The sequence below is a fragment of the Equus caballus genome, chromosome 1 (genome assembly GCF_041296265.1).
Source record: "Equus caballus isolate H_3958 breed thoroughbred chromosome 1, TB-T2T, whole genome shotgun sequence".
NCBI classification, from domain to species: Eukaryota; Metazoa; Chordata; class Mammalia; order Perissodactyla; family Equidae; genus Equus; species Equus caballus.
In genome coordinates, this window is record NC_091684.1 from 154048695 (window position 1) to 154074196 (window position 25502).

General features: G+C 39.6%; 2 protein-coding genes and 1 long non-coding RNA gene across 3 annotated transcripts in view; 1 reads left to right on the forward strand and 2 right to left on the reverse strand.

Annotated features, from left to right (window-relative positions):
- The window catches only part of SHC4 (SHC adaptor protein 4), a 125171-nt gene that overhangs the window by 62629 nt on the left and 37040 nt on the right, over positions 1-25502 (forward strand). The window contains exons 3-6 of the mRNA XM_001502224.5: positions 556-619; positions 4027-4146; positions 13875-13928; positions 18021-18072. Of these exons, the coding sequence (XP_001502274.1) occupies positions 556-619; positions 4027-4146; positions 13875-13928; positions 18021-18072 (290 nt within the window). The remainder of the gene's footprint in view (positions 1-555; positions 620-4026; positions 4147-13874; positions 13929-18020; positions 18073-25502) is intronic.
- On the reverse strand, positions 8551-10729 carry EID1 (EP300 interacting inhibitor of differentiation 1). The gene has a single exon (XM_005603061.3). It carries the CDS (start codon positions 10191-10193, stop codon positions 9618-9620), a length of 576 nt encoding a protein of 191 aa, XP_005603118.2. The 5' UTR covers positions 10194-10729; the 3' UTR covers positions 8551-9617.
- Positions 13070-20003, reverse strand: LOC138924803 (uncharacterized). Its single transcript, XR_011440069.1, has 3 exons — positions 19860-20003; positions 19219-19263; positions 13070-13656 (listed from the first exon to the last, which is right to left on the reverse strand). It is a non-coding gene; the product is annotated as an uncharacterized lncRNA (long non-coding RNA).

Consider the following 25502-nt stretch of genomic DNA (forward strand, 5'->3'; position numbering starts at 1 on the left):
GAAATTACATGAGAGCTCAATGGCTTGTAGCAGTAACTCAGTCAATAAGGTTCCATTTGAGGCCACCTTGAAGTTCAACTCTCTCCTGATCCGTTTAGACTTCCTCTCCTGTCGGGTTCTTTTGTATTTAATTGTCTTTGATGCTGAGATATATGAAGCTTTTTATTCATAACACCATGGAGAAGATTTTGCTAAACGTAAAACTGTGAAATATTCCCAGACAATATTAAGTTCTGCCCACCTTTTTGGTTAAAATCAAAAAACCAAAAAAACTAAAACTGAAAATCTAAGTTAAAAAAGACATGAAGAAAGTGAATAGTAGGACTCCTTATTGTAAAGTAATTTTTCATTATTAGGGTGTGACTGGGTTTTCCTGGGTTTGAGCTGCAAGATGACTAAGCGCCGTGTTTTCTCCTGTGGCGATGGGGGGAGGTCAGTGATGTCAGACTCACCATGATGCGTGTACATTTCAGTCATAACACTTGCTAACATTTATTGAACAAGTACTGTGTGCTGGGTAGCATGCTAAATCTTTATATGGTTTCTGTTCTGTAGGGAAGCAATCAGTCGCCTGTGTGAAGCTGTCCCTGGGGCAAACGGAGCTATTAAAAAGCGAAAGGTAAATATTTGTGTGGTTTTCTTGTTTACGTTTCCCTAACTATGGGAGAGAGAATGTCAAAAGAGTTGTTAGTTCATTCCGCCAAAGGATCTAAGGTCCAGACTGGCTTTTATTAGTCGGCATGATATCAGAGCTGCACTCAAAGTTGTTCTCGTCCCTCGAATTTCTCTGACTTGCCTGACTCTGCCTGAAACGGTGATGCCTAGAGTGACAGAGTGGAGAAAGCACCTGGCCTTCAAGTCACAAAATCTAGATTCCAGATCTGGGTCTTTGCTTACCTTTGAGCATTTCTCTGAGACTCCATTCTTGTTCTTATAAAGTTCAATTGTTGAACCAGATGACCAGTTTAGTGCCTTCCAATTTCAGTTGTATAACGTAAGTCTTCTGCATTTTAACACGTTAGCCTTTTTAGACTCCTTGGCTTATTTTCGATGGAAACATGGCTGCTGGCAGAGGTGAGGTAATAACCCATGGGTAGAAGGAGCTTTTGATGCTGGAAGGAAGCCCAAGTTCTGATGCTAGACTTGGATTTAAATTCTGCCTCTGCCACCTACTAACTGTGTGATCTTGGAGAAGTCACTTGACCTTTTGAGTCCTTGGTTTCCTCATCTGTAAAGTGGGAGAAAATAGCACTTATTTCATAGGAAGAACTAAAAGAAATGATGTCTACAAAGTGCCTAACACAGTGTCTGGCATATATTAGGCTTTCAATCGTAACGGTAATTAGTATTACTGCGATTAAGTTTTTAACCCTGGGACGTTTGTTTGCTTTGAAAAGTCCAAATGGGAGATGCAAAAGCTTAAGATAACTATATAAATCACGGAATTGTAAACCGTTTAAGAGGGAAGGAATTTTTAGAGATCTTCTTGTTCAACCCTCTCATTTTGCCGGCTACTAAACTGCGGCTCAAGAAGAGGTGGGATTTGTCTTACGTCACTAGGACGATGAAGGTCAGAGCCAGCTGTAGAAGCCAGGTCTTTGGATTTCCAGCTTAGAGCTCTCTTTCCATACCACCTTGCCTCCTTTTTCATCATTCTTCATCATTTCCCTGATGGGCTGAACCCAGTGTCACCCAGAAAGACTCAGCTGAGCCACACGGTATGGAAGACTCTGATAAATGGCCTTTGAATCCTATTAGAACTCCCTATTACTAGCTTGTTTGATAGAACCCATGGCCCTGAAGGACTTCTAGCCTCCTCTTGCTTCTCATAACCTCTGCGAATAGAATGCGGCAACTGGATGATCCGAATACATAGGCTCATTCATTTAAGACTTTCCCATTTCAGGAGTAGGGAGTCCACACCCTGAAACAAAATAAAACAGACCAGGCTATCTTCTTTTCAAAAAGTAACCTGTAAGAAACATCCTTTTTGAGTTAATTTCCTTTAGCTAGCATTTATTGAGTACTTAATACATGCCAGGGACTCTTCTAAGCACTTTACATTTTCTATACTCTTTTTCTCCCCAATTTTTAAAATGTGGTAACATACACATAACATAAAATTTACCCTCTTAACCATTTTTAAGTGTACAGTTCAGTGATGTTAAGTACATTCATATTGTTATGCAATCATCACCACCATCAATTTCCAGGACTCTTTTCATCTTGTAAAACTGAAACTCTATATCCATTAAACAATAACTCCCCATTTCCCCTTCTCTCTAGCTCCTGACAACCACCATTCTATTTTGTGTGTGTGTGTGAAACTCTGCTTTATTGGAACAGGGAAGATAGGCAACAGGAATCACACTTGGTCCACCACTCTATGTTGTCTTTATGATTTTGACTATTCTAAGTACTTCATATAAGTGGAATCATACAGTGTCTTTGTGATTGGCTTATTTCACTTTGTATAGTGTCCTCAAGGTTCATCTATGCTGTAGCATATGTCAGAATTTCTTCCTTTTTAAGGCTGAATGATATCCCATTGCACGTACATACCACATTTTGTTTATCCATTCATCTATTGATGGACACTTGGGTTGCTTCCACATTTTAGCTGTTGTGAATAATGCTGCTATGAACATGGGTGTACGATATCACTTAGAGACCTTGCTTTCAATTCTTTTGTGTATCTAACAAGAAGTGGAATTGCTGGATCAAATGGTAATTCTATTTTTAACTTTTTGTGGAACTGCCATACTGTTTTCCATAGCAGTTGTCCCATTGTACATTCCTAACAATAATGCACAAGGGTTTCAATTTCTCCGCATCCTTGTCAACACTTGTTATTTTGTTTTTTTTTTATTGACTAGTTATCAGTCTATCCAGATTTTCTATTTCTTCATGATTTAGTCTTAGTAGATTTTATGTTTCTAGGAATTTGTCCATTTCATCTAGTAATCCAATTTGTTGGCATGCAATTGTTCATGGTACTCTCTTATAATCCCTTTTATTTCTGTCAAATTCATAGTAGCTTTCCCACTTTCATTTCTGATCTCGGTAAGTTGAGTCTTCTCTCTCTCTTTCTTAGTCCATCTAGCTAAAGGTTTGTCAATTTTGTTTATCTTTTTGAAGAACCAACTATTGGTTTTGTTGATGTTCTCTATTGTTTTCCTAGTCTCTATATTATTTATCTCCACTCTAATATTATTTACTTCCTTCTGTTAGCTTTGGGTTTAGTTTGTTCTTCTTTTTCGAGTTCCTTAAGTTTAAAGTTAGGTTGCTGATTTGAGATCTTTCTTCTTTTTTAATGTAAACATTTATAGCTATAAATTCCCCCCTTAAGCACTGCTTTCACTGTGTCAATACATTTTGATATATTATATTTTTCATAGTCATCACAAAAAATCTAGACAGCAACGTTTTCTTTTTTTTCTGACTTGTAGTGTTCAAAAGGACTTGAGAGTTCAGCTAGTCCAAACTCAGACAGGAATTCCTTTTACATAAAGCAGCCCCTACTCCCAACAAACACTTGGGGAGAAGGCAATGTAGGAGAAAAGTTCTGAGGGCTCAAATTTCACTACATACTAAAGAATTTGCTGCAATCCAATTTTTTTAAAGGCTTTAATATTTTTAAAAAAGCATTTTGCAGGCTGGCCTCATGGCGGAATGGTTAAAGTTCCATGTGCTCTGCTTCAGTGCCTTGGGGTTTGTGGGTACGACCTACTCCACTCATCAGCCATGCTGTGGCAGCACCCCACATATAAAATGAAAGAAGATTGGCACAGATGTTAGCTCAGGGCTAATCTTCCTCCAGCAAAAAAAGACGAGGATTGGCAATGGATGTTAGCTCATGGTGAATGTTCCTCATAAAAAAAAAAAATGCATTCTATCTCATTTGCCTTATGTAAAGGAAAATAGAGAGGAAGAATATGGGCTTTGATCCATTTTTAACATTTAAAAAAATTCATTCATTCTGTAATAAAATCCATAACTTAGAGTGATGTTTTGTTATTTTTAAAGCCTCCAGTTAAGTTCCTATCAACAGTTCTTGGCAAAAGTAATCTTCAGTTTTCGGGAATGAAGATAAAACTGACCATCTCGACGTGCAGCCTCACACTGATGAATCTTGACAACCAACAGGTAAGATCATGAAAGTCATTTACAGTTTAAAATATCACTTATTTTTCTAGAGGAGCTTGGGCAGAATAAAAAGAATAAAGTTTCAGAGTATGTCTAAAATTTAGTAAGGCACAAGGGAAAAAATCTGCCAAGTACTTATGCATAACAATAATTAGAACAACAGCATTACTAACCTATCACTGGGGCATTTAACTGCCTGCATACTTGCTCCTACCTAATTGCCTTCGTGTTAAGAACTAAGGAGTAAAGAACATAGAGAATATCACTTGGCCACTCACGTCCTTGAATCAGTCACTTATTACTCTCTGCCAACCCTCCTTAAAGGGAAAACAACTAACAGACCGTGGGTTGGACTGCGGGTGCAGGTGAAAGACAGAGGGGAAGAGTTTTGTTACGATTAATGTCCTGGTTAACTGAAATTTAAGCAGAAAACATTTTCTCCCAGCCCTTGAGTTTGAAAGGCTCTCTAAAATGTTACTGGGGCCCAGCCGGTGGCACAGCTGTTAATTGCACATGTTCCGCTTTGGCGGCCCGGGGTTTGCCGGTTCGGATCCCGGGTGTGGACATGGCACTGCTTGGCAAGCTATGCTGTAGCAGGCATCCCAAATATAGAGGAAGATGGGCACGGTTGTTAGCTCAGGGCCAGTCTTCCTCTGCAAAAAGAGGAAGATTGGTGGCAGATGTTAGCTCAGGGCTAATCTTCCTCAAAAAAAAAATGTTATTGTATAAACATAATTTATTCCTCTTTGATGACTTATGATACTATGTTGTGCTGGAGTTTTCATGTAAACCTTATTTCTCAAGGAACAGTATTGCTGAAGCAAATATAAAAGATATACAGGCATTGGGCTAAATGTGTATCTTAAACTAGGGCACTCTTTTTGACTTTTTATTTTTTTAACTAAATTCCAAATATCAGGTTACTTATGTGTGTTAGAGTCTAATTTTTCTTTGTCTAATATGTAGCGACTCAAGGTTCTTAATAGTTAAGGTTTTAATGTATGGAGTGCTTTATTTTCTAAATTCAAAAGCAGAATAAAATATATTGCTTACACAGTAGTATAAAACACCATAGAGCAAAATGCTTAATATGAAACAATTCAGGAGATTCCTGTCTAGTTGGGTCCTGGTTGGTCATCTCAGATTATACCATTGGTCTAATGACAGCAGGACATCTGGGGCTGTACTTGGAAGATGCAGCATATCTGGGTAGAAGGTGAAATTCATTCAGTCTTTCAGATGCTTTGCCCTCAAGACAGTTGTGGATGTAAAGTTTATTTTCAGTTTTCACCCACACCTGGTACCAGGGATACTCAACGCTTTTAGTTATGAGACCTCATTGAGTATAGAAGCCCTTGAATCATCTCCTTGTTCTGTAGGGGAGGCAAAGCTAGCGCCATCACGGGGACAGCCTTCTGTGCAAAAGTTAATGAGCATTTTTCTAAATGGCTCTTTCCATGGGGTGACTGAAGCGAATGGGGAATTTAGGAAGAAGAGGGTTGTGGTATGTGTGGTAGGAGGCATAGTTTATTCTCAGCATCGTTTTCCCCTACACTACCACTTTTCAGGCCACTGCAATTAGAGGTGGTATGGCCACAGGCCCATAATGTTTCAGGCAGAATAGAAGGAGGGACGGTGGGCATGAGTGGCTTCCAGGACCAGTACTTATAGCACTGAGGTACCTTTGGGAGTAACTCACACATCTTTTCTGCACTGGTGTCATGGAACGGGGCTGTGTTCAGCCCACTGCTGGAGTGGGGATCAAACTTAGGATCTCATTCATCTCAGAGCCAGGAGCCGCTTTTTAAAAGTGATTTTGAACTTTTCTGCAGGAGTGAGGGAAATGGCTTGGTGAGGGGAAGGAGGTGTGTAAAAAAAGATGTGCCACTCTGGATGCTTCAACTCAAGAAGCTTTATACGTCCCATCAAAATGCCAACTAAAATGTTCAAGGGATGAAGGCAGCAGAGAAGTGACCTTATGGATGTAGCATGAGAAAAGGATTTATTAATTAAATTCTTAAAGAAAGCTATCCTTTGAAGTTCTAAGATAAATACAAAATGCTAATGCCTTTCCCCCACCATTTAACTTCTAAGATATATTTTGAACTGAAAACATAAACAGGTTCAAGTTTATGGAAACATTCACAGATGACAGAGCATTTATGAGTCAGATGGTCACATTCATCTTCAGCCACTAAGAACATCAAAAACATAACCACTCACTCCTCCCAGAAAATGTCTCATAGAACCTCAGAGGCAAAAAATAAAATTAAACACATAATGCTTGCAGTTTTTAAAACTTACCATATTTTGGGATTAGAAAATAAATTTTGGAAAAGCCAGTCATAGGGCTTTTTGTATATTCCTTGTTTTAAAAATTCAAGCAAGAGACTTCCTTGACGTACTTTAATATGGCATTTTAGAGCCTTAAGCAAAATGTCAGAGTCTCAGTAGCTCCCACTTCCACGATTTCTTTACTCATTTCTACACTCCTACCACCAACTCTAATAGCTACTGAAATTGAGATGGGTAATAAAGAAATAAAGAAGGTAAAAACAGGCAGTTTCCAAGAAGAGAAGCAGGCCGTTATCTACAGAGGCCAGGCAGGTAATGCAAACTGGCCAGGTACAAGAGAAAACAATGGTGCAAGCACATTGATAAATAGTGAGCGCCCCTGGGCCTCCACGTTGGGGAGACAACACAGGGAATATGGCAAACAGGATACTTACCCTATGTAAAGGTGGATCAGATGCTTTTTCCCATGTCCCTATAGGTCAAGGGCTGCCAGATCTTCCAAAAGAAAAAAAAAAAAGATGGAAATCTGGGAGTTTTGCTGCTCTCTTTGGATTAGGAGATGTTGGTCTCTAATTAAGAAACTAAAATTATAAGCATGAGCCAAAAATAGATCTGTGTCCTTAAGACAGCCAATGTGGGACATCTGATTTAAGCAAACATTTATAATACATATGGACAGATCCAGAAAACTCTCCCCAAATCACACCACATACTCATAACCTTCTTTAAATTCCCTCTCCCCCACCTCACAAAATCAGGATCAGAACTTCCCCAGAACTCTTTTCTTTAGTTCCAATTAAATGAAGATATATGTATATTATTATATATATGTACATATGTGTATTAATTGAAGATATGACATATGTGTATTTTCATTTAATCCTCCTTCATAAGGTACATCCAGTTATCCCTATTTTCAGTTCAGGACCCTGAGGCAGAGAGATTAATTGACCCAGTGACAAAGCTAGTGAGTAGGGGCGCCCACATTTGAATCAGGTAGGCTGGTTCCAGTCTGTGATAACCATAATGTTTAAAAGAAACACAAGGGATTTTATACCCCTAAAAGGCGTGTTTAAGTGTTACCATTTTCTACCTTCAGTAAATATTAACACGTATTATTTTCCATGGTCTCTCAGGTTACTGCCTATTTTTAAGACCAACAAACCAATCATCAGAGGAGCCAGTTTCAGAGTCTAGGTCTTTCTCCCCTAAATAAGCCTTCAAACCCAATAGGGAATAGCTTTCTTTTCCACTCCTCTTGCTCCCGCTCATCCTGGAGAGAAACAGAATCACACCTCCCAGGTTGTAGACCTTAGTTTTTCCTGAGCCTATTTTCTGGCATCTTTACCTGGAGGTAACTGCAACTGGTCATTTCATTGTATACCGGCATCCCTTTTTTTTTTTTTTTTTTTTCCCTTCACATCACACAAGCAATTCATTATCTCTCCAGACTCATCTGCCTGTAGCTACAAGCTCTTTGAAAATGCAATGAAAAAACTGACGCTTGGGAGAGGCAACAGGATTAAGACGTTTAAGTTCCAACATTTTACCTCCTGTCTAATCTTTCCCGTCTCTCTCTCCTCCTCCCCACCAAGCTACTGTTGAAGTGATGATGACCATCCTTGTCAGTCCTCTATTTTACAGAAAAGAAACCCCCTCCCTAAAAGACAGGATGGCTGTGACACAAATAAGGCTGAGTTGTCCTGTTGTGTTGGATGGATATGTCCTTTACTGCCACAAGGAGGCAGGAATATCTGGTAGCTTTTTATTGATCCTGATAAGACCTGCTGATATACTCAGTTTTATTGGGCACAGCCTTCTGACACAATCATTATTCTCACAGAACTTCAGCATCTTCAAAAAATAACCACAGCAACATGCTCATTGACAGGGCAGGCTTTCCCAGGTTGGTAAATTTTCCTACAGGAATTCACTACGTTTAATTTCCACAAATTAACTGGTAGTAGGTATTTGAAGCTTGAGCACTTTCCCCTATAAACAGGGGTTAAATTTATATCATAAAGTGGTTGCAAAGCAATAAAATAGTATAATCCAACATACAGCATTAGAGGAAGTATGTATGCAATATTATTAGACAAACCAACAAAATACACAGAACAAGAAATTTTATTATCTTGAAGGCTGGTGCATAACCAATAACAAGCTTAATTAGAGGAGGAGACAGAGGGAAACTTCAGATACTGTGGTGGATTTCTGGGCAGGTTTAAAACCTTTAAAGGTTGATGGCAAAATTGTTCATAAAGTCTTCTTTTAGATGTAGGGCTTTCCTTTTACTTGACAATTTTCACTTAACAGCTGTTACATTATGAAGTTCAACCAAAGTCTTTTGCCTGTAAAGTTAAATGAAAAACAGAGAGCAGGTAAAACAGAACATTTCTCTAGTATATAAGGGTGTTAGAAATAGTCTCTTTGTACCTCCACATACATTTTAATGTCTAAATTTGAACCTTTATTAAAGACAATTTTTGACTTTTAAAAATGGTCAAGACAATGAATTTTCTTGAATTATAGATCATAGTAGCTTTATAAATGATCAAGATATATGTACAAACTGTCAGATGCTCTTGGAAACACATTTTAAGACAGCACACGTGATACATATTTCTGTCTGGGTTTGCTTATCCTTTTGGGATTCTGAAGAACACTCAATTTATCTTCCACTAAAAATTTAGCCTTTGATAACTACAGCTTGGATAGATCACAAACTGGAATCTTCAAAGTTTTCTCAATAGGCTTTCAGTCCAAATTACTCAAACAAACTTTGCATCCTAAGTTGGATATACCGGTGGACTCCTAGGCTGGCACTTTGTCTTGGTCATGACTTATTCTTGCAAAACCATCCCTTACAGTGAAATATGAAAGATATTTTCCCCAGTGCAAGGAAAATAATCTGGACCAGTAATGAAGTCAAAGCCAGAGGTGTTTCAGCACATTCTTGAAAACAGGTTTCAACGGTCCTAAGAATCTTTTTCTTTAACAATTTTCTTCCTTTTCCACAACTGTGCAGTCACTGTCCTATTCTATTCTGCAAAACAAAAAGTGTTTTTTGAAGACCAAGTTTTTCATTGGCACGGAACTATCTGGAACGAACCCAAGAGACAGTGGAATGTTGGTTCTCTCCTCAAGTAGTTTCCTCCTCTTTTAACAGCATTTCACTACTCTCTGTCAATAATCTCATCACAGCCGAGTTCTTCGGTCAGACGATTGACAACCATAAGCGAAAAGAGCTCTTCGATAAAAGCCAACTGATCAAAGGGGGTCTTCTCATAATGCATCTGAAACCCGCCATCCAGGGCTGCTTCTCTCGCTCGGGATGTTCTCAGAAACATCTTGTTGGCTTCTTCAAGGGCCGCCGATACTCTGTAGCCTGCACCGCTCAGCTGCTCCTCTTCCGGATAGTCGTAGTCGTCCTCCCAGTCGTCAAACTCCTCACCCTCGTCCTCGCTCTCGAAGTCGGGGCCCGCGATCTGGCCCAGCAGCTCCCCGGGGCTGGGCCGGCGAGCAAGGGCGCGCTCCGCCGCGGGTTCCGCCATTGGATGGGCCGCCTCCTCCTCCATGGGGCCTTCCTCCTCCAGCTGGGGCGCGGCCCCGCCGCGGGAGGGGTTCGGGGAAGGCTCCCGGCTCCCGCCGCCTACCTCCATCTGCGGAAGGTCACTCTCGCCAGGCATCACATCCATCTGCAGCTCATTGCTCTCTTCATATAGCTCGGACAGCTCGTGCATTTCCGACATTGTCCAAGCAGCTCAACCTCTCGCCAGGCGTTTTCAGCAACCTTGGAGCTACGCGGCCGGGCGGCTGTGCGCGTGCGCAAACGCGGTGCGCTTGCGTAACCTTGTGCGTGTGCGCGACCCCCAGACACCGCCTCCCGCTTGCCGCGCTCGTGGCTTGGGAGCTGCTCGCTGCTACACGGGGGACGGCAGCCTGGCTTGGTGGTCTGTTTTTATGGATTCGAATTTCGTCCCTAGATACTGTACATGCTGGCTGCGCCTTACTTAACCGTTCTGCCGCTGATGATGCTCTGAACTTGAAAATACTCTCCGTGGCCTTTGTGACAACGCTTACCAAGCGTCGCCCTCCTCCTTCCCCCTTCCTCTCCCTCCTTATCCTCCTCTTCCCCGCGCTGCAGACAATCGCATCTGCTCCAAGGTTTCAGCTCCCTGTTGTCTATGAGCTAATGACTTATACATCCACACCTGCAAACCACAGCGTTCTCAGCCACAGATCGACATGTTAAGAACTGATCCATTCAGCTCTTCCTCTATTTTCCTCGTTTAAAAAAAAGCTAAATTCACACATAAGCATATTATCCGTGTACTTCTTAGAGAAAATTATAGTGAAAAGATACTTGGTCCCATTTCTTTTCGCAGTAGGTAACTTTCTACTATTATCAATTTGGTATGTATTCTTTAAATCCTTTTTCTTTGCACTTACGTGGATCTTTATGAACTCGTGGAAAAAGCTGCTTTTGTGTGTTTGGTTTTTTTGCATCTCACGTAACTGTCTTCAACTTGCAGAACAAACAAACAAAAAACCCTCAGCAATATCTTGAAGATTTACTTTGTTGGTATACATAGATATGTATTTTTTCATAGCATTCCATTTGTATAGCTGTGCCCTAGTTGACCTAACTATGCACTGATAATTTTCAGTTTTTTGTTATTATAAACTATGGGTAAATGAACAACCACTGATGTTTGTCTAGAATAAATACCTAGAAGTGGAAAGGTGGAATTGTAGGGTATGCATACTTTAGTTTTAATAAATACTGTCAAATTGCTCTCCAAAGTTGCTGTACAAATTTAAGCTCTAGCCAGCAGTGTTTAAGAATATCTACACTTTTGCCACACATGATTTTGTTGAACTTTAACAAATTTATGAATTTAATAGTGTCTTGTTTTATTTTCCGTAGCCTTGATTTCTTGGAGATTATCTTTCAATGTGTTTATCGAACGCTGGTATTACTTCTGAAAATTATTGTTCTTATTTGAGTTTATTTCTTTTTCTTATTGAGTTGTAGGAATTCTTTATAAACTCTTTATATGTATACTTTTTACATGTTGCAAATATATTCTCCCTGCCTGTTGTTTGTCCTGATTCAGGGGTCTTTTCTTATACAAAAGTTTTAAAATGAGTTTTTACGTAATCAAATTTAAGGGCTTTTTTCTGTATGTCTTTTTCTTTCTGTTAAGATGGAGTTTTCCTACCTCAAAGATCACAAGCATGATCTTTTGTCTTCTAATGTTTTTGTATGTCTATCTTTCTATCTATCTTTGTAGATCTATCTATCTTTGTAGCTCTATCTTCTGTCTATCTTCTAATGTTTTTGTAGATCTTTATAAGTCAAACATTTATTTATATAAAAAGTATGAGAACAGAACTTATTTATATATATTTTCCATATATATAGCTAATTCAGCCAACTCCACTAATTTAATCACTTGTTCTTTGGTCTGCTGTTTGCTGCCACATTTATCATAGACTAAAAGTCCATGAATATGTGAGTCTGCTTTTATACTTTGTATTCTAATGAAATTCTATAGTTTTATAATATGCTTGCTGATAAGGAAAATCTTGTCTCTTTGTTCTTTAAAAAATTGCATTAGCTCTTCTTGCACATTTATTTTTCCATATGAATTTTAGAAACAACTTGAATATGTCTTTATATGTCTTGCTATCTGGTAAGGAAAATCTTGTCTCTTTGTTCTTTAAAAAATTGCTTTAGCTCTTTTTGCACATTTATTCTCCCATGTGAATTTTAGAAGCAGCATGAAAAGTTCCCTGAGTGACATTGGTGGAATTTTTATCGGAATTGCATGGAATTTATAGATTAATTTGGTGGAGAATTGACATCTTTACAATATTGTCTTCTCATCCCTAAAGGTGATATATATCTTTTTATTTGTTCAGGTCTTAATTACATCCTTCAGTGAAGTTTTCCAAAAAGCCTTACACAATTCTTATTAGTTTTATATGTAGGTGCTCTTGTAAAATGTATCTTACCCGCCCATCCCCTGAATACAGTGTCTAATTGGCTACTGCTGATATGTGGGAATGACATTGATCTTTGTGTATTGATTTTGGTTTCAGTAATCATTTTTAACTGAAATATAAATTTAGAAAACGTTAATATAGAAAAGTGCACAAATCATAAGTGTACAGCTTGGTTATCACAAAATTAACACATTTGTGTAACCACTACCCAGATCAAGAAAGTCTGCAGGATCCAAGAAAACCACTTGCTCTCTCTTCCTTTGCTCCAGAAGTCACCACTATCCTGACTTCAAACAGAATAAAATAATTTTGCCAGTTTTGGGACTTTATATAAATTAAACCATGCAGTATAATTCTTTGTGTCTGGCTTCTTTTGCCCAAGATATATGGTGTTGCCATGTAGTAGTCCATTGTTTGAATATCACCATGGCCATCATTGAGATTGTTTCCACTTCGGGGCTATTAGGAACAAAGCAGTGATTTTCTTTAGAATAACTTTTGGTGCACATATTCACACAATTCTGTTAGACATACATCTAAGAGCGGATTTGCTTGGTCATCTTATGTAAGCAGCTGTAGTAGATTCTGTTAAAGAATTCTGAAGACACGATTATCTAATAGGTGCACAGTTGGTGTTTTAATGAAACTTCAAAGCAGTATGACAAATACATCTTTGCAAATTGATCGTTACACCGTGGCTTCCAAATAGAATCTCAAGTAAAACAGACAATCTTCTTGGCTAGGTAATACAGTTCACTTGGATAGTCTTACTTCGTGTTGAAAGTCTTAATGTTAGTGCCTTAGTCAGGATACTCTTGGTGGTGAATCACTGAAACCCAAGTCAAACTAACTCATATAAAAATAAATAAATAAAATAGAAAAAATACATAGAAAGATAAAGGAAGAGGGGAAATGTATTGGTTGAGGTGATGAGAAACAAATGTTACCACTAGACTTTTTTCTGTTTTTAACTCTCAGCTCTGATTTTCTCCAGAGGGAAAACTTCATTTTCCAGCAGGCTTTTCCTACATGGCAGCAAAAGGTGGCTCCCAGTAGCTTTGGGCTTACACAGTCCTTAATGGCGGAGAGAGATGCATTCTCTCCTATTATCTATCTCAGTTCCACCCCAAAGACATTGATTAGCTTTGCTGTATCCAGAGGGATGGTGTTTTCTGATTGACTAGGCCTGGATCATGTATCCACCTGCAAGGAGAGTGACAATGAGATGGACATGTCAAACCCGCCTGAACCTCCCGGTCTAAATGAAATTAGTATAGAATGTGGGTGGAGTAGTTTCCAAAGGGGTGCTAAGCAGGCAAAACCAAAACAAACAAATGTATATCCATGACTGTTAGATTGCATATAAATAGGAGTAATTAATTTATAGCATCATGCATGTCTAATTTGTTTATATTTTTCAGATTATTGCAAACCATCATATGCAGTCTATTTCATTTGCCTCTGGAGGGGATCCTGTAAGTATGGATTCATAAAAGTTCTTCCTTTAAGAGTTAAAAGAACTTCCGTGTAAAGCATATTAGCCACTACCTGTCTTTTCCAAATATCTTATTACAATTCATGAATAGCTATGTGCAGCAGGTAATAAATTTGTTTTTGACAAAATATTTCCTGTCACTGGTTTTAAAAATATTCAGATTAGTAGATGAGCTGATAATACTCCATTGTGTTCTTAGCCATGGAGTTATCATCTGAGAACCTTCCTGTAGATAACATCAAAGTCATGAAAAACAAGTTTCTCATACATGTGTTGTCAGCCCTCCCTCAGAATTCTTCTCAACACAGAGTTCCAGGCAGATCCTGCTAATCAATTGGATTTGACATATGAGGGGAAGCCTGTTTGTCGCTCTGAATGTCAACCAAGGCACCCAAGTCTGCTCTAGAATGAGCAACCAGGTTTGCAGAAACTCCGGAGGGAGCACTCAGCTGGGCAGAGAGTACTGGAGTTCCTCCGTAGCGAGAGGCCACATGGGTGCTCAGTTCCCTTGAATTAGGCAGGACTGAGCCAGTGATCTCTCTCTAAGCCTACTTTGTAGAGTAGAGGGTCATTCCCTGACTCCTTGCTGCATCATTTCTGGACTAGAGCGAAAGGAGAGGGGCATGGAAACTAGAATTTGCTCCTCTGTGACATTGTGACATTTTTTCTTGTACCTGAAAATGTATTGAAGACTAGAAGAGTGCAGAATATGACTTTCGTAATATTGAACATCGGTAATGTCAAGAAAGCATATGGGGAATACAGGCAGACTTTTGTTCTTACCCACGATGTTATTACCTTCTTTTCTGCAAAACGTTTATTATTAAAGATTATATCCTTCAGAAATGAGGCAATAAAATCCACTTTAATAGTTGATTTTTTTCTATGCATCACATTTATTTTCTCACTTCCAATTGAAGAATAAAATTTAGGGTCATAAATGAAAGGACACATAACCCAGAAACCCAAGAGAGGTATGGAACGGTAGTAAAAACTAAATTTGGCAGCTGGGGTTACTGCAAAGTGTTGATTTGTTTTAATCTCTAGGATTAATATTTAAAAGGAAAAATAATTGTCTATCCTAAAAGGAAATAAAGTTCTCAAGCTCCTCAGTGTAATCATTGCTTCCTTTACTGGCATCTAAAATATTTAAGCAAGTTCCTCCACTTGGGTGTCGGTGTAAATTTTTTGTGTGTGAAATGTATTGTTAAATGCTGTTAAATTAGCCGTTTCTTAAAAACACTTCAATAATCACTTATCTTCACATTGGCCACCTGTGCCTCAAAGTATTTGAGCGTGTCAAAGCTAGGCAGTCTGCCTTCACAACTTCTTTGAAGTGTACGGAAGAAAAGCAGACATTACAGGATATCAAATCATTGGGTTTTTTCCCTTTATTAATGGATACTCAATTTTCCCTTTAGACTTCACTAATTCCTCATCTTTCAGCTTTGGGTATAGTTATTTTCAAATGAGTGTATTAGTTACATGGTTCCATGATGCCATGGAACTAATATATTAGTTGGTAGTGGTACTTTACCATTTAAAAATTTAAATTTTTACCTTCTGCCATTGAAAAGTAAGCCAAATTTCAAGAGCTCCACTTTTTCCCCAAGAAATTCCACAGATGGCTAGTTGTGGGTTCATTAGCAAATAGAGGGCATGCAAGATGCCTGGCACTTAGCAGCTGCAATGTGAGCCCAGTACTGCATGTGAACTCCCATCCAACCAGCCTTGTAATATGGCCTCAACAGTGACTCCAAAGGACATGCAGAGAGGGTCTACTGAATCCAGCCTGGAAAGGCCAGCATTGTCACTTCTCTTCCTAACCCATTATAGCTTGACCATCCATGAAGGACCTCAAATACTTTCCTTAATCTATTTAAAGTAATGAGTTCTATAAGAGGAGTGTGAAAAATAATTATTGCTGTTTGCCCTAATTTCAAGTTTTCAAGTTTCAAGGTTGCTGTCCTTTTAGAATTGGTATGCAAATCCTCATTTACCCTAGGTATGCCCTGCATGGTGTCTATCATAGTTCTCCAGAATCCTAATTCTTTTTAGACTGTCTTCATGTGCTTTTAGTTCTTTAGTTCTTTCAACCAACCAAAGCACTGCCCCTACCCAAAACACACAGTAAAGCATTTGTAGTTGCTGTGGGAAAGTTTGTACCTAGTGAATGGAGTGGGACCCCTGTGTTCTCTGCAGCTGGGGAGAAAGCCTGCTGGTTTGAATTTAAAATAGAAAACTGGAGCAACCATAAGTATTGGCATGAGAGGGCCTCTGAGTGAAGTGCCAGACTTTGGAGTCAAGTAGACTTGACCTGTTTAACCTCTCCAAGCTTCAGGGTGAAATGGGGGCTGATCGCCCTTGCCTCGCAGCGTGGTGAGCATGAAGTGAATTGACGCCTGTGGACAGCTAGCATGGTGCCTGGCACAGAGTGATAAAAGATAACTGTCACCACTACTGCTCACACTTGTCCATAATTTTTTTTTTAGGACGCTTACAGAGATAATTTGCAACTTCACAGCTAACTGGGTACAAGGGGTAGGAAGCTAAAAGTCTGCGTGGCCCAATAGCGTATTTCCTTCAAAGTTTAAAAAATACTGAGTGTTCTTCCTCACCTCTTGACCTTTGCTCTCCCTCACCTTTAATCTCTTCTCAAAAACAGTTTGCTTGTCTTCCTTCTATCAGCCCTGAAGACAGTTCTTGGTTATGTTTTGTAGCTATATATACTTTCTCCATTTCAAAAATGCATTATCAATACATCAAAATTAAATACATTTTCTTATATTCTCCCCCATAATTTGTGCTTTAGTTTTAACATACTTTAAATTCTCCTAGATATTTACAGTTACAGAGTTTTGGAACTATAAGAATGTTGGAGACCCTTTTGAAGATGAGGAAACTGAAGTCTAGAGAGGTGCCACAACCTCTTTCCCATCATCTAATGCACCCGGGAACATTGCTGGCATCACACCACATCCTCACCCTTAAAAATAGCAGCCAAGCCCCCAGCAATTGTGGCTTTGCTTCTAAATTGATGTAAACAAACCTTGTAGATATGACCTTATTTATTTACAAGATATTTCAAACCTTTTATCTTTTTGCATAAGAGAAATTTACTTAGGTGTGTGTTATTTTTTTAAATAACTAAAGACAAGTTATGCTGACCCCAAGATCTGCTTCCTGTATGATTCATTGTGGGTTATTAAGTGATTGTCCTTGAGGGTATTACAAACATGGGCTTTTATTTCCTGCCAGTTGATTGCATCTTCCCTCTAGAGAGTCATACTTCTAATCTGCAAATGGCATTGTGTGTATTTTTTCCTGAGAACTGAGATAACAAAAAGCATCTTTAATTATTAAAATCTTATCATTCATCAGCTTACTGTTTTCAATAAAAGTCAGAATTACCAAGTGGCTTTTTCTTTGTTTGTTTTTTACAAAGTTAGTAGTGCATCTCTTTTTGAACTCCTTAGGTTTTTCTTGGGTGTTCATTTTCAAAAGTTATCTTCCCTTTCTATATATTGCTCAAATAAATGCCTTGTATTTTCGCTTTATTATTCCTTAAGTTAACGTGCACTGCGCACAAGCAAGCTAACAGCCACAGAACCCAATGTGTCTCTTTAATCGACTTATTTTCTGACGTACATGGCATCTATTTGGACAACTAGGAAATCATGATGCCACATCCTAGTTCATGACATCTTTGTGATTGCATAACCTCTGGTATTTCAACTTTCAACACAGGAGACAGTCACACCTAATCGTTTTTTAAAGAATGTATGTGCTAACATATTCCATACGTGCATTCTCTTTATTTAGTGACATGGTCTGCCTCTGAATTTTTAATCTTCAAATTCTCTTCCCCAGGGGCAGAGAATGTGGACTCCACAACTGCTAAACTATATAGTGTGTATTTATTTATGTTCCTTCCTGGGATACTTTTATTTTCTCTTTAAACAGAACCATTGGTATTTAAGTCCTTGCCTCAGTATCATGTCCTAAATGTACTCTTATCTTTCAACAGTACAATCCATTCATTTTAAATGCAATCATTTTCCCTTTTTTATAGGATACTACAGACTATGTTGCCTACGTAGCTAAAGATCCAGTTAATCAACGAGGTATGGAAAGCAAATTTCTAGAATTTCTTAAGAGCTGTTATATACCAACTTTAAAAAGTAACAAGCAGTTATTTTCAATATAGGGGAGTGATAAGCATCACTAAAGTGCTATATTCGGTTCTAGAAATATTATGTAAATTTGAGTTGGAAGCAAATAGCCCTGCTAGCAGAGTGAAGTAGAAAAAATAAATAGGTGGGATTTAAATCCCAGTCATTTGAGAAACCCATAAACCCAAAGGCTTATTATCTATTTGTATAATTGAAGAGAAGCTGTTTTGGTTATGATAGAAAGGACTGCTGCCACATCCCCAGTGGACTAGTGAATTACACATGAGACCCCAGCCAGTGAAGTCATTGGCTGGCATTGGCCTCAGCAAGTGTGTAGGTGTGTGTGTTTATGTGTTGAGCCTGCACACTCACTGTTCAAGAGCCTGGCATTTCACTTTGAGTGTTTGGCTTTCCCAGCTTTCGATCTCAGTTTAAATGTCTCTTCTTCAGGGAGAACTTCTTTGACTGACAGCACCTCCTATCTCCAGTAGCATATCCTGCCCTGCTGCATCGTAACACTTTATTTCTCCTCTTACTAACACTTAGCTCACATTTTTACTGTTTTATTTACTCATTTGTTGATGTGTTTAATGTCTGTCCTCTCTACTGAAAGCTCCATGAGGGCAGGAACCTGTTTATCTTATTCACTGTTGTTCGCTAAGCACTCATCATGATGCCTAGCACATAGATGATCCTCGATAAGTATTTTGTTGAATGACTGACTGCAAGAATGAGTTGATTGGATTTCTCATCCCAGGATTTAGCAAGATTGACTAAGAAACTCATCTCCTAGCTACACTTTGGGTCAAGGGCCTGAGGTTCCTTAGGTCTTTGGACCTCTATAGATAGACATGGTTAGTATTTCTCCTCTTCCTTAACTGTGGGACATTCAGACTCCTATAGGGACAAGTATTAGGTTGCTTCTGCTCCTTAACTAGAACTATTATTGGGCAGCATCCTGTGCCACCAAGGGTGGAGTTTGTCCCCAAATATTTATTATGTACATATGGAGTGGAATTGGAAATTCAAAGAGCTGTAAGACGCAGAGGTGGGAATGCACATGGCATGCTGGGGAGCAAATGAATAGAACACACTTACTAGAATGCAGATTGTCCATAGAAGGGAAAAAAGTCCAAAAGGCATCTAGAGGGCAGAGAGAAGAGAGCTAATTAGTAGGGACTTAATCCTGTGGGCCAATGGGTGGAGAAGGCTGTTTACAAAGCAGAGCTTTAGGGAGATTGATTTGACAGCAGGATGCAGTAGATGGGTTCAGAGAGAAACTTAAGGCAGGGAGATCCATTTGGAAGCTACTGTGATTGTCAGAAATGAAATTAAGAGGACCAGCTGCTGGCACAGAACCTGGCAGCTAGTAAATGCTCAGAAAATGCTTGCCAAAAGAACATAGCCTTGATGAGAGGGAAAGGAAGGAACAGGTGACAGATGCTATGAATACTCCGTTGGAATGGACTCACTCTAAAGTATATAATAAAGAATGGATAGTGGTCAAAGAGTGGGTAGGAGAGACAGGAACTGGTGAAGTGGGAACGGGGGTGTAGGAACGGAACACAACAAAGGATACCAGAAAAGAGCAACCCCCTTTAATTAAGCCTGAACTTCTCTGAAGAATAACTGCGTGCTATTTTGGGGACGGCCTCTGAACAACAAAGTCTTTTCTCTTAACATGAAAAGGACAGGGTGAAAGGAAGAACAAACAGATCAGGAAATCTAAATGTCAGTACCTTTGCCATCAGTCACTGAGTATCTCTGGGCATGTCATTGCTCTTCAGTAAATGGTGGGAGGAGTTCAAAGATTAATGCTGGTCGCTGAGGCTGATGGCCAAGCAGGACTCACAGGCTCACATATCTGACTCCTTGCTTAAGTGAAACAGGAGAAGGCAGAGAAGATTACGACACAGCTTGTTCACTTTGAAAACTCCTGGTCTGGTGCCTGACTAGTTCGTCAGAGCTGAGCTGCAGGAAGGGGTTCCATGGGATCCTAGCATGGGATTCTGAGAAGGCATTTATGAGAACTCGTGAGTGAGGTCGTGGGTGGGATTTGAGAGATAAGAAGAGAATGGTCTCAGAAACAGTCTGAATAGAGGTTTCAGTTTTTTCTTTCTCTAGACCCCAGCCTGTGTATAGGAAATAAAAAAGATGCTGGAGTCAGACATACTGGGTGGAAATCATCATTCTTCCACCATCTCACCATATGACCTTAGTCAAGTTGTTTCACAGCCTTGAACCTCAATTTCTTTAAGTGGAAATAATAGCATCGACTTGCTGGTGGTGTTGGGAGAAGTAACTGAGATATCACATGGAAAGCATCATGTCCTTTCCTCCTTCATCTCTCTGTCTTTCTTCTTTAGGGAAACAGCTCTATCTAGCAGATAGATGACTCAGAAACAAAGGGTAATTTTCTTAGATTGAAAAGCTAGTATCTCCTAATCACTTGTTGCTCCTTTTCCTGTTCCGTTGCCCCTTCTCTTGTTTATCTTGGTTATAGAAACCTCTGTGAGAAGCCGCTCTGTTTTCAACATACCCCCAGCTTGTACACCCGTCTGCTCTTAAATCCCTTCCCCTCCCCTGAGCCTCTGGACTTTCCTTTCTGTATAGAGGCTGACACAACTTTCGCGTCCACAAATAATTATAAATTACATATGAATATACGAGGGCTGGGCTAATCACTGTGGAGGAAATAATTCCTAGCCAACATGGGCTCATCATTTTGGAGGAGAAAGAAACATAGCCTGTAGGATGTGCACGGAGAAGGAAGGAGCCTGGTGAACAGTGCCTGGAGGACAGTGGGTGCTCAGTCAGGGTCTGTGGAAGAGATGAATAAATGTGCAGCTGTGTAATGAGAGCTTAGGGCTGTTTGCATGGATTGTGAGTGTGTGCGTAAAGGTGGGGTTACAGAGAAAGCAAAGAGTAGAAGTAGGGGACCCGTGGCAGAAAAGACGAGCCAGAAACAGATCGTGGAGGACTTTGATGCTGGCCGAAAGGTCACTGGGAGCCATCGAGGATTTTGAGCTTTATAAGAATTATTCTGGCTTCTGCCGTTCTACCAAAATTGTAAAATGATCATTTTTCTGGCATTTGCATCTGTAAAAATGATATTAGAGGGCAGAAAAGTCGTCTGGAACTGTAGAATCCAATTTGGAGGACATCTCATTACTCCTGGGCAGGGGTGGTCATGTGCTAAATTGCACTGGGGGAAGAAGGGACAGTTTGGACAAAACCGTGAGCTAATAGTACTCGGGAACTAGATAGATATGAAGGGTGATGAAAAAATAGAAATCAGATGTTCCTGAGGATTTAATGAGATATTGTATGCAATGCAAATATCTCAATGCCTGGCTCATAGTAAGTATTGCAATAAAGGATAGCTATTATTATTATTATTATCCTGTGTGATTTGGAGTGGTGTTGCCCCTAAAGAAGTAGGGATTCTTACAAATAGGAAAAAGACAAACAACCTTGTAGAGAAATAGGGGGGAAAAGGCCAGCATTTGTTGCACACTCACCAGATGCCAGGCATTGTCAGGGGTACTTTGCATTGTCACAGTTCATCCTCACAACAACCCTCTGAGGTCGGTATTATTCTTATTCCTTTTTTATGAAAGTAAACGCTGGAGCTGAGAAAAGTGAGATGGTTTTCCTAAGCTTGCCCTGCCGATAAGCAGGTGGACCCACTCCAGGTCCTGAGCACACCTTCACAAAAGAACATTGCAAGGCACCAAGAAACATTTCAACGTTTGAAAAGATTTACTAGCTACCTCATTAGCAATCAGAGAAACACGAATTATAATTAGATATATTTCATCTTCAAATTTCAAACATTGAAAAAAGGTAAAATATGGTTTAGAGTTGTAGTTACTTTAAACACTGCTGGTAGGAGTGTAAATCCAAATGTTTTGAAGAGCAATTTGACGATTTGACCAAAAGTCATGCAGCAATGAAAGCTAGTGTTATAGAAGAATAAATAATGACATGGGCAAAATATTCTTAATGTTATTAAGTGTCAAAGGCAGAGTGTGAAAAAATATGTGTATTAGGATCCCAAGTAAATTTTTGGAGGTACATATGCATAGAAAAAAGATTGGAAAGACACATGCCAAAATGTTAATAGTAGTTATCCCTGGATAGTGAGACTTACGTACTTTTTATTTTTTCTTGGTGCCTTTTTTGGTCTAAAATTCCTATAATGACTATGTATTCCATTTGTAAAAAGAAAAAAATGTTCTAAATCCTTGAATAAATAAAAAAATTGTGAAACCAGAAAGATGATGTCATAGAATTAACTAGTGAGTTTGGTTTTACCCCGGGGAAAATGTTCAGCAGACAGAAGCCTGGGGCGGTGGGGAAACGCAAAGAGAGAGAGAAAGAGAGAGAGAGAGAGAGACCAGGCCATCAGCTGCAGGTTTGGAAAAACTGCGACATCTTAGTCCTAAGGGTGAGCAAGATCACTGAAGGAGGATCCCAGAAAGAAGGGCTGAGGGGCTCAGGGAGCCAGAGAAGTAGGAGGAGACAGGGACTAGCCAGAGGAGTAGTTGGAGGAGAGGAGGAAATCAGGAGATGAGTATCATCTAGGGAGGAGGAAGAGCAAGTTTCTCTGGGAGAAGACACCCTGGAATGTCACATACGGAAAAGGAGTTGGGAGAATGAAAGTAGAAAATGCCAGTCTGTCCAGCAGTTAACAGGCCATTGGTCACCTTGGGAAGCACAATGTCAGTGGACAGTAAAGGCAGGAGCCAGACCTCAGGGACAAGGAAGCGAGCAGGGCTGACTGGCAGTGTAGACGGGCAGAGGAGACCAGGCTTTGCAATAATAATCCTGTGTGTTCCCACTGACTCCCATTTGCTTGATTCACTTTTAGCATTCATGCATTCAAGTCAGGGCAGTTGCCACTCTTTTCCTTCTTAGCTAGGACCCTTTAGTGAACTCCTCATTTTATAAAAGGCCTTTTTTGTAGAAAAGGTAAGCTCCAGTAAGAATGTTTTGAGTTTACTTAGTGACTAATACAGCCTGCCCCTGTTATTGCCGTAAATGAGGAAATTTGTATTCTTTCCACCTCTTACTGCAAATGTGTAGCAGTTCAGGGAAGGTTTAAACATTTTCTCTGAGTCTAGTCTGTAAGAGTTTACCTGGACTACCCGGATATAGGAAGGCTGTGGTTCTGAGTCTCTGAAGAAAGTTAAAAAACAACAACAGCCATAAAATCAGTTTAAATTAACCCATTTATGTACACTTATGATTATGGTAATAAAATACATGCAGTTGGTCCTGGTGATGTTAGTTAACCATGGACTGACTGCTTACGTCTTCAGGCTGGGTTTTTCCCAAGAGGTGGAGGACTCCCTGCTTTGGTCCTACAGCACCATCTGGTGGTTGATCTAAGAAGCTGCACTTTTGAATTTCTGGTTTTCTAATAACAAAAACAAAACAAAAAAACAAAAAACCTGGCCTATTAAAAACAAATATGAAACTGGTAAAGAAGGGCCTGTTACCTTTAAGAATAGCGTTCAGCCTCTTGTCCATGACTACCCAGTTAGGAAACCAAATGAAAAAGATAGAAGAACATGAATCTAAGATTCTTTTAAATCCTCCTTAATATGGTACCTGATACCCGAGGGTAGAACTGTGGGTCTGTCTGGCTAAAGGTAGAATGAAAAGAACCCAGATCTGCATCTGATTCCAGACATGGGCATCAGAGCTAAGGCCTGCGCGCAAAGTTATCTTATCACTGGAAGAGCACATTCTTTTTTGGAAATTGGGACTTTTAATATATTTGCTTTTCTTCCTTCCCATTATCTAAATATTGGGCAATTCTTGGCCCAACTCGCTGCTCATCTGAGCTTTTGAACGTGGGTCTAACACTGGGAAATGGGCATATTTGTATGTGATTCAAAGCCCATCCCTATTCTGGCCCATGACCAACCTGAAAAAGAACGAAGACCCTTGGCATGGAGCAGTGTGAGAGTGGCCACAATAGCACTATCAAAATGTGTATGTTCACTGAAGGTGGTGAGGCTGTGCCAAATGTCTGCACTGGGTCAGCCTTTATGTCCAATGTCGTTTCTTTCATGGTGACAGGCACCACTGTTTCTTTTTAATCTTCTCAAAAAAGTAATATGGCATTAACAAGGTTATCCAAAGCCAAGAAGAAAATTATGTGGGTAGCATCAGTCCAGGAACAGGACCCAAACCTCAAAGTATTAGAATCTGAAAAGTTGAGAGAAATGATAGAAGGATGTGAGAAGTGGTGGAGAACAGTCGGTGCGTTTGGTTGACTCATTTGTTCCTGTGTGCCCACGTGCCTTGCCCTGTTCCTCAGAGGGGTCAAGCCATGAAGAAGGGTAGGGTTTCTATAGAGCAGGAAGGGGCTTCGAAGATCATCCAGGGCCCCGTTTTGGCAGGTGAGGACCTTGCTGTAGAGTAACTTATTTGGGGTCACACAGATTGTGGCATATCTGGATCTTGAACTTGGGTCTGAATCTTTTCAGAGTTCTTTTAAACATCCTTGCTCTCTTATCCCTCTCACAGGAGGCACATTGTAGTTTTTCTTATTTATTTATGTATGTATGTATGTAGTGTGTTTGAATTTCCTGCCGCTCTCATTATCTTCCCCATCTTTATCTCTAGACATTTCCTCGATCCTAAGAAAAAATAAAATCACAAAAATCATTGTCTCCATTTTGTTATAATTTCTGGTCTTGACTTCATTTTTAATTGGACCAGGAAGTATGGGATAAAAACCCCCCCAAAATTCAAGTGAATTCCCTTTTCTTATCATAATGTAACACAACTTCTCTTGGCTCAACTGGAGGACACATCTCCAAGGGCACTTTGTGGGTCTGAGGTTATGAGTCCTGACCGAGAATGAGGAGACCCTTTCCACAAATGACCCAAGCAGTCATTCGTACCCCTCAATGGCTCTAAGAACCTGCTCCACTGTGGGGGCTAACTTCAACAAAATTGAAGACAGTTTCTCACAGTAGAATTCTTGATATGATTCAGGGAAATCTGTATTTATTCGTTCAACACATATTTTTAAAACACTTTCTATGTGTCAGTCATTGTGTGAAACTACTAAAGAGAAAAAGAATGGGCGATTGAAAATGGCAGTGTAAAGACAGACCAGACCTTTTCCTTTGGTGGAGAGGATGAATTTGTAGATATTCTTAATTGGGTTTTCAAAACTAGAATAATCTCCTAAGTCTATTTCAGGATCAAGTTGCTTCTTTAAAGGGACAACCTTATAAGAAATGATAGCTCTTTCGGAGATTTGACACCTTTATATTGTTTGATTTAGAAATACCACCCCCATTACACCACACACATCACCCTTCCAAAAGTGTTTAGAGACATAAATTCTTTAAATAAAA

Bases quoted from the DNA above. Each gene is read 5' to 3' on its own strand.
- EID1 (XM_005603061.3), bottom strand. From the start codon at position 10,193: ATGTCGGAAATGCACGAGCTGTCCGAGCTATATGAAGAGAGCAATGAG.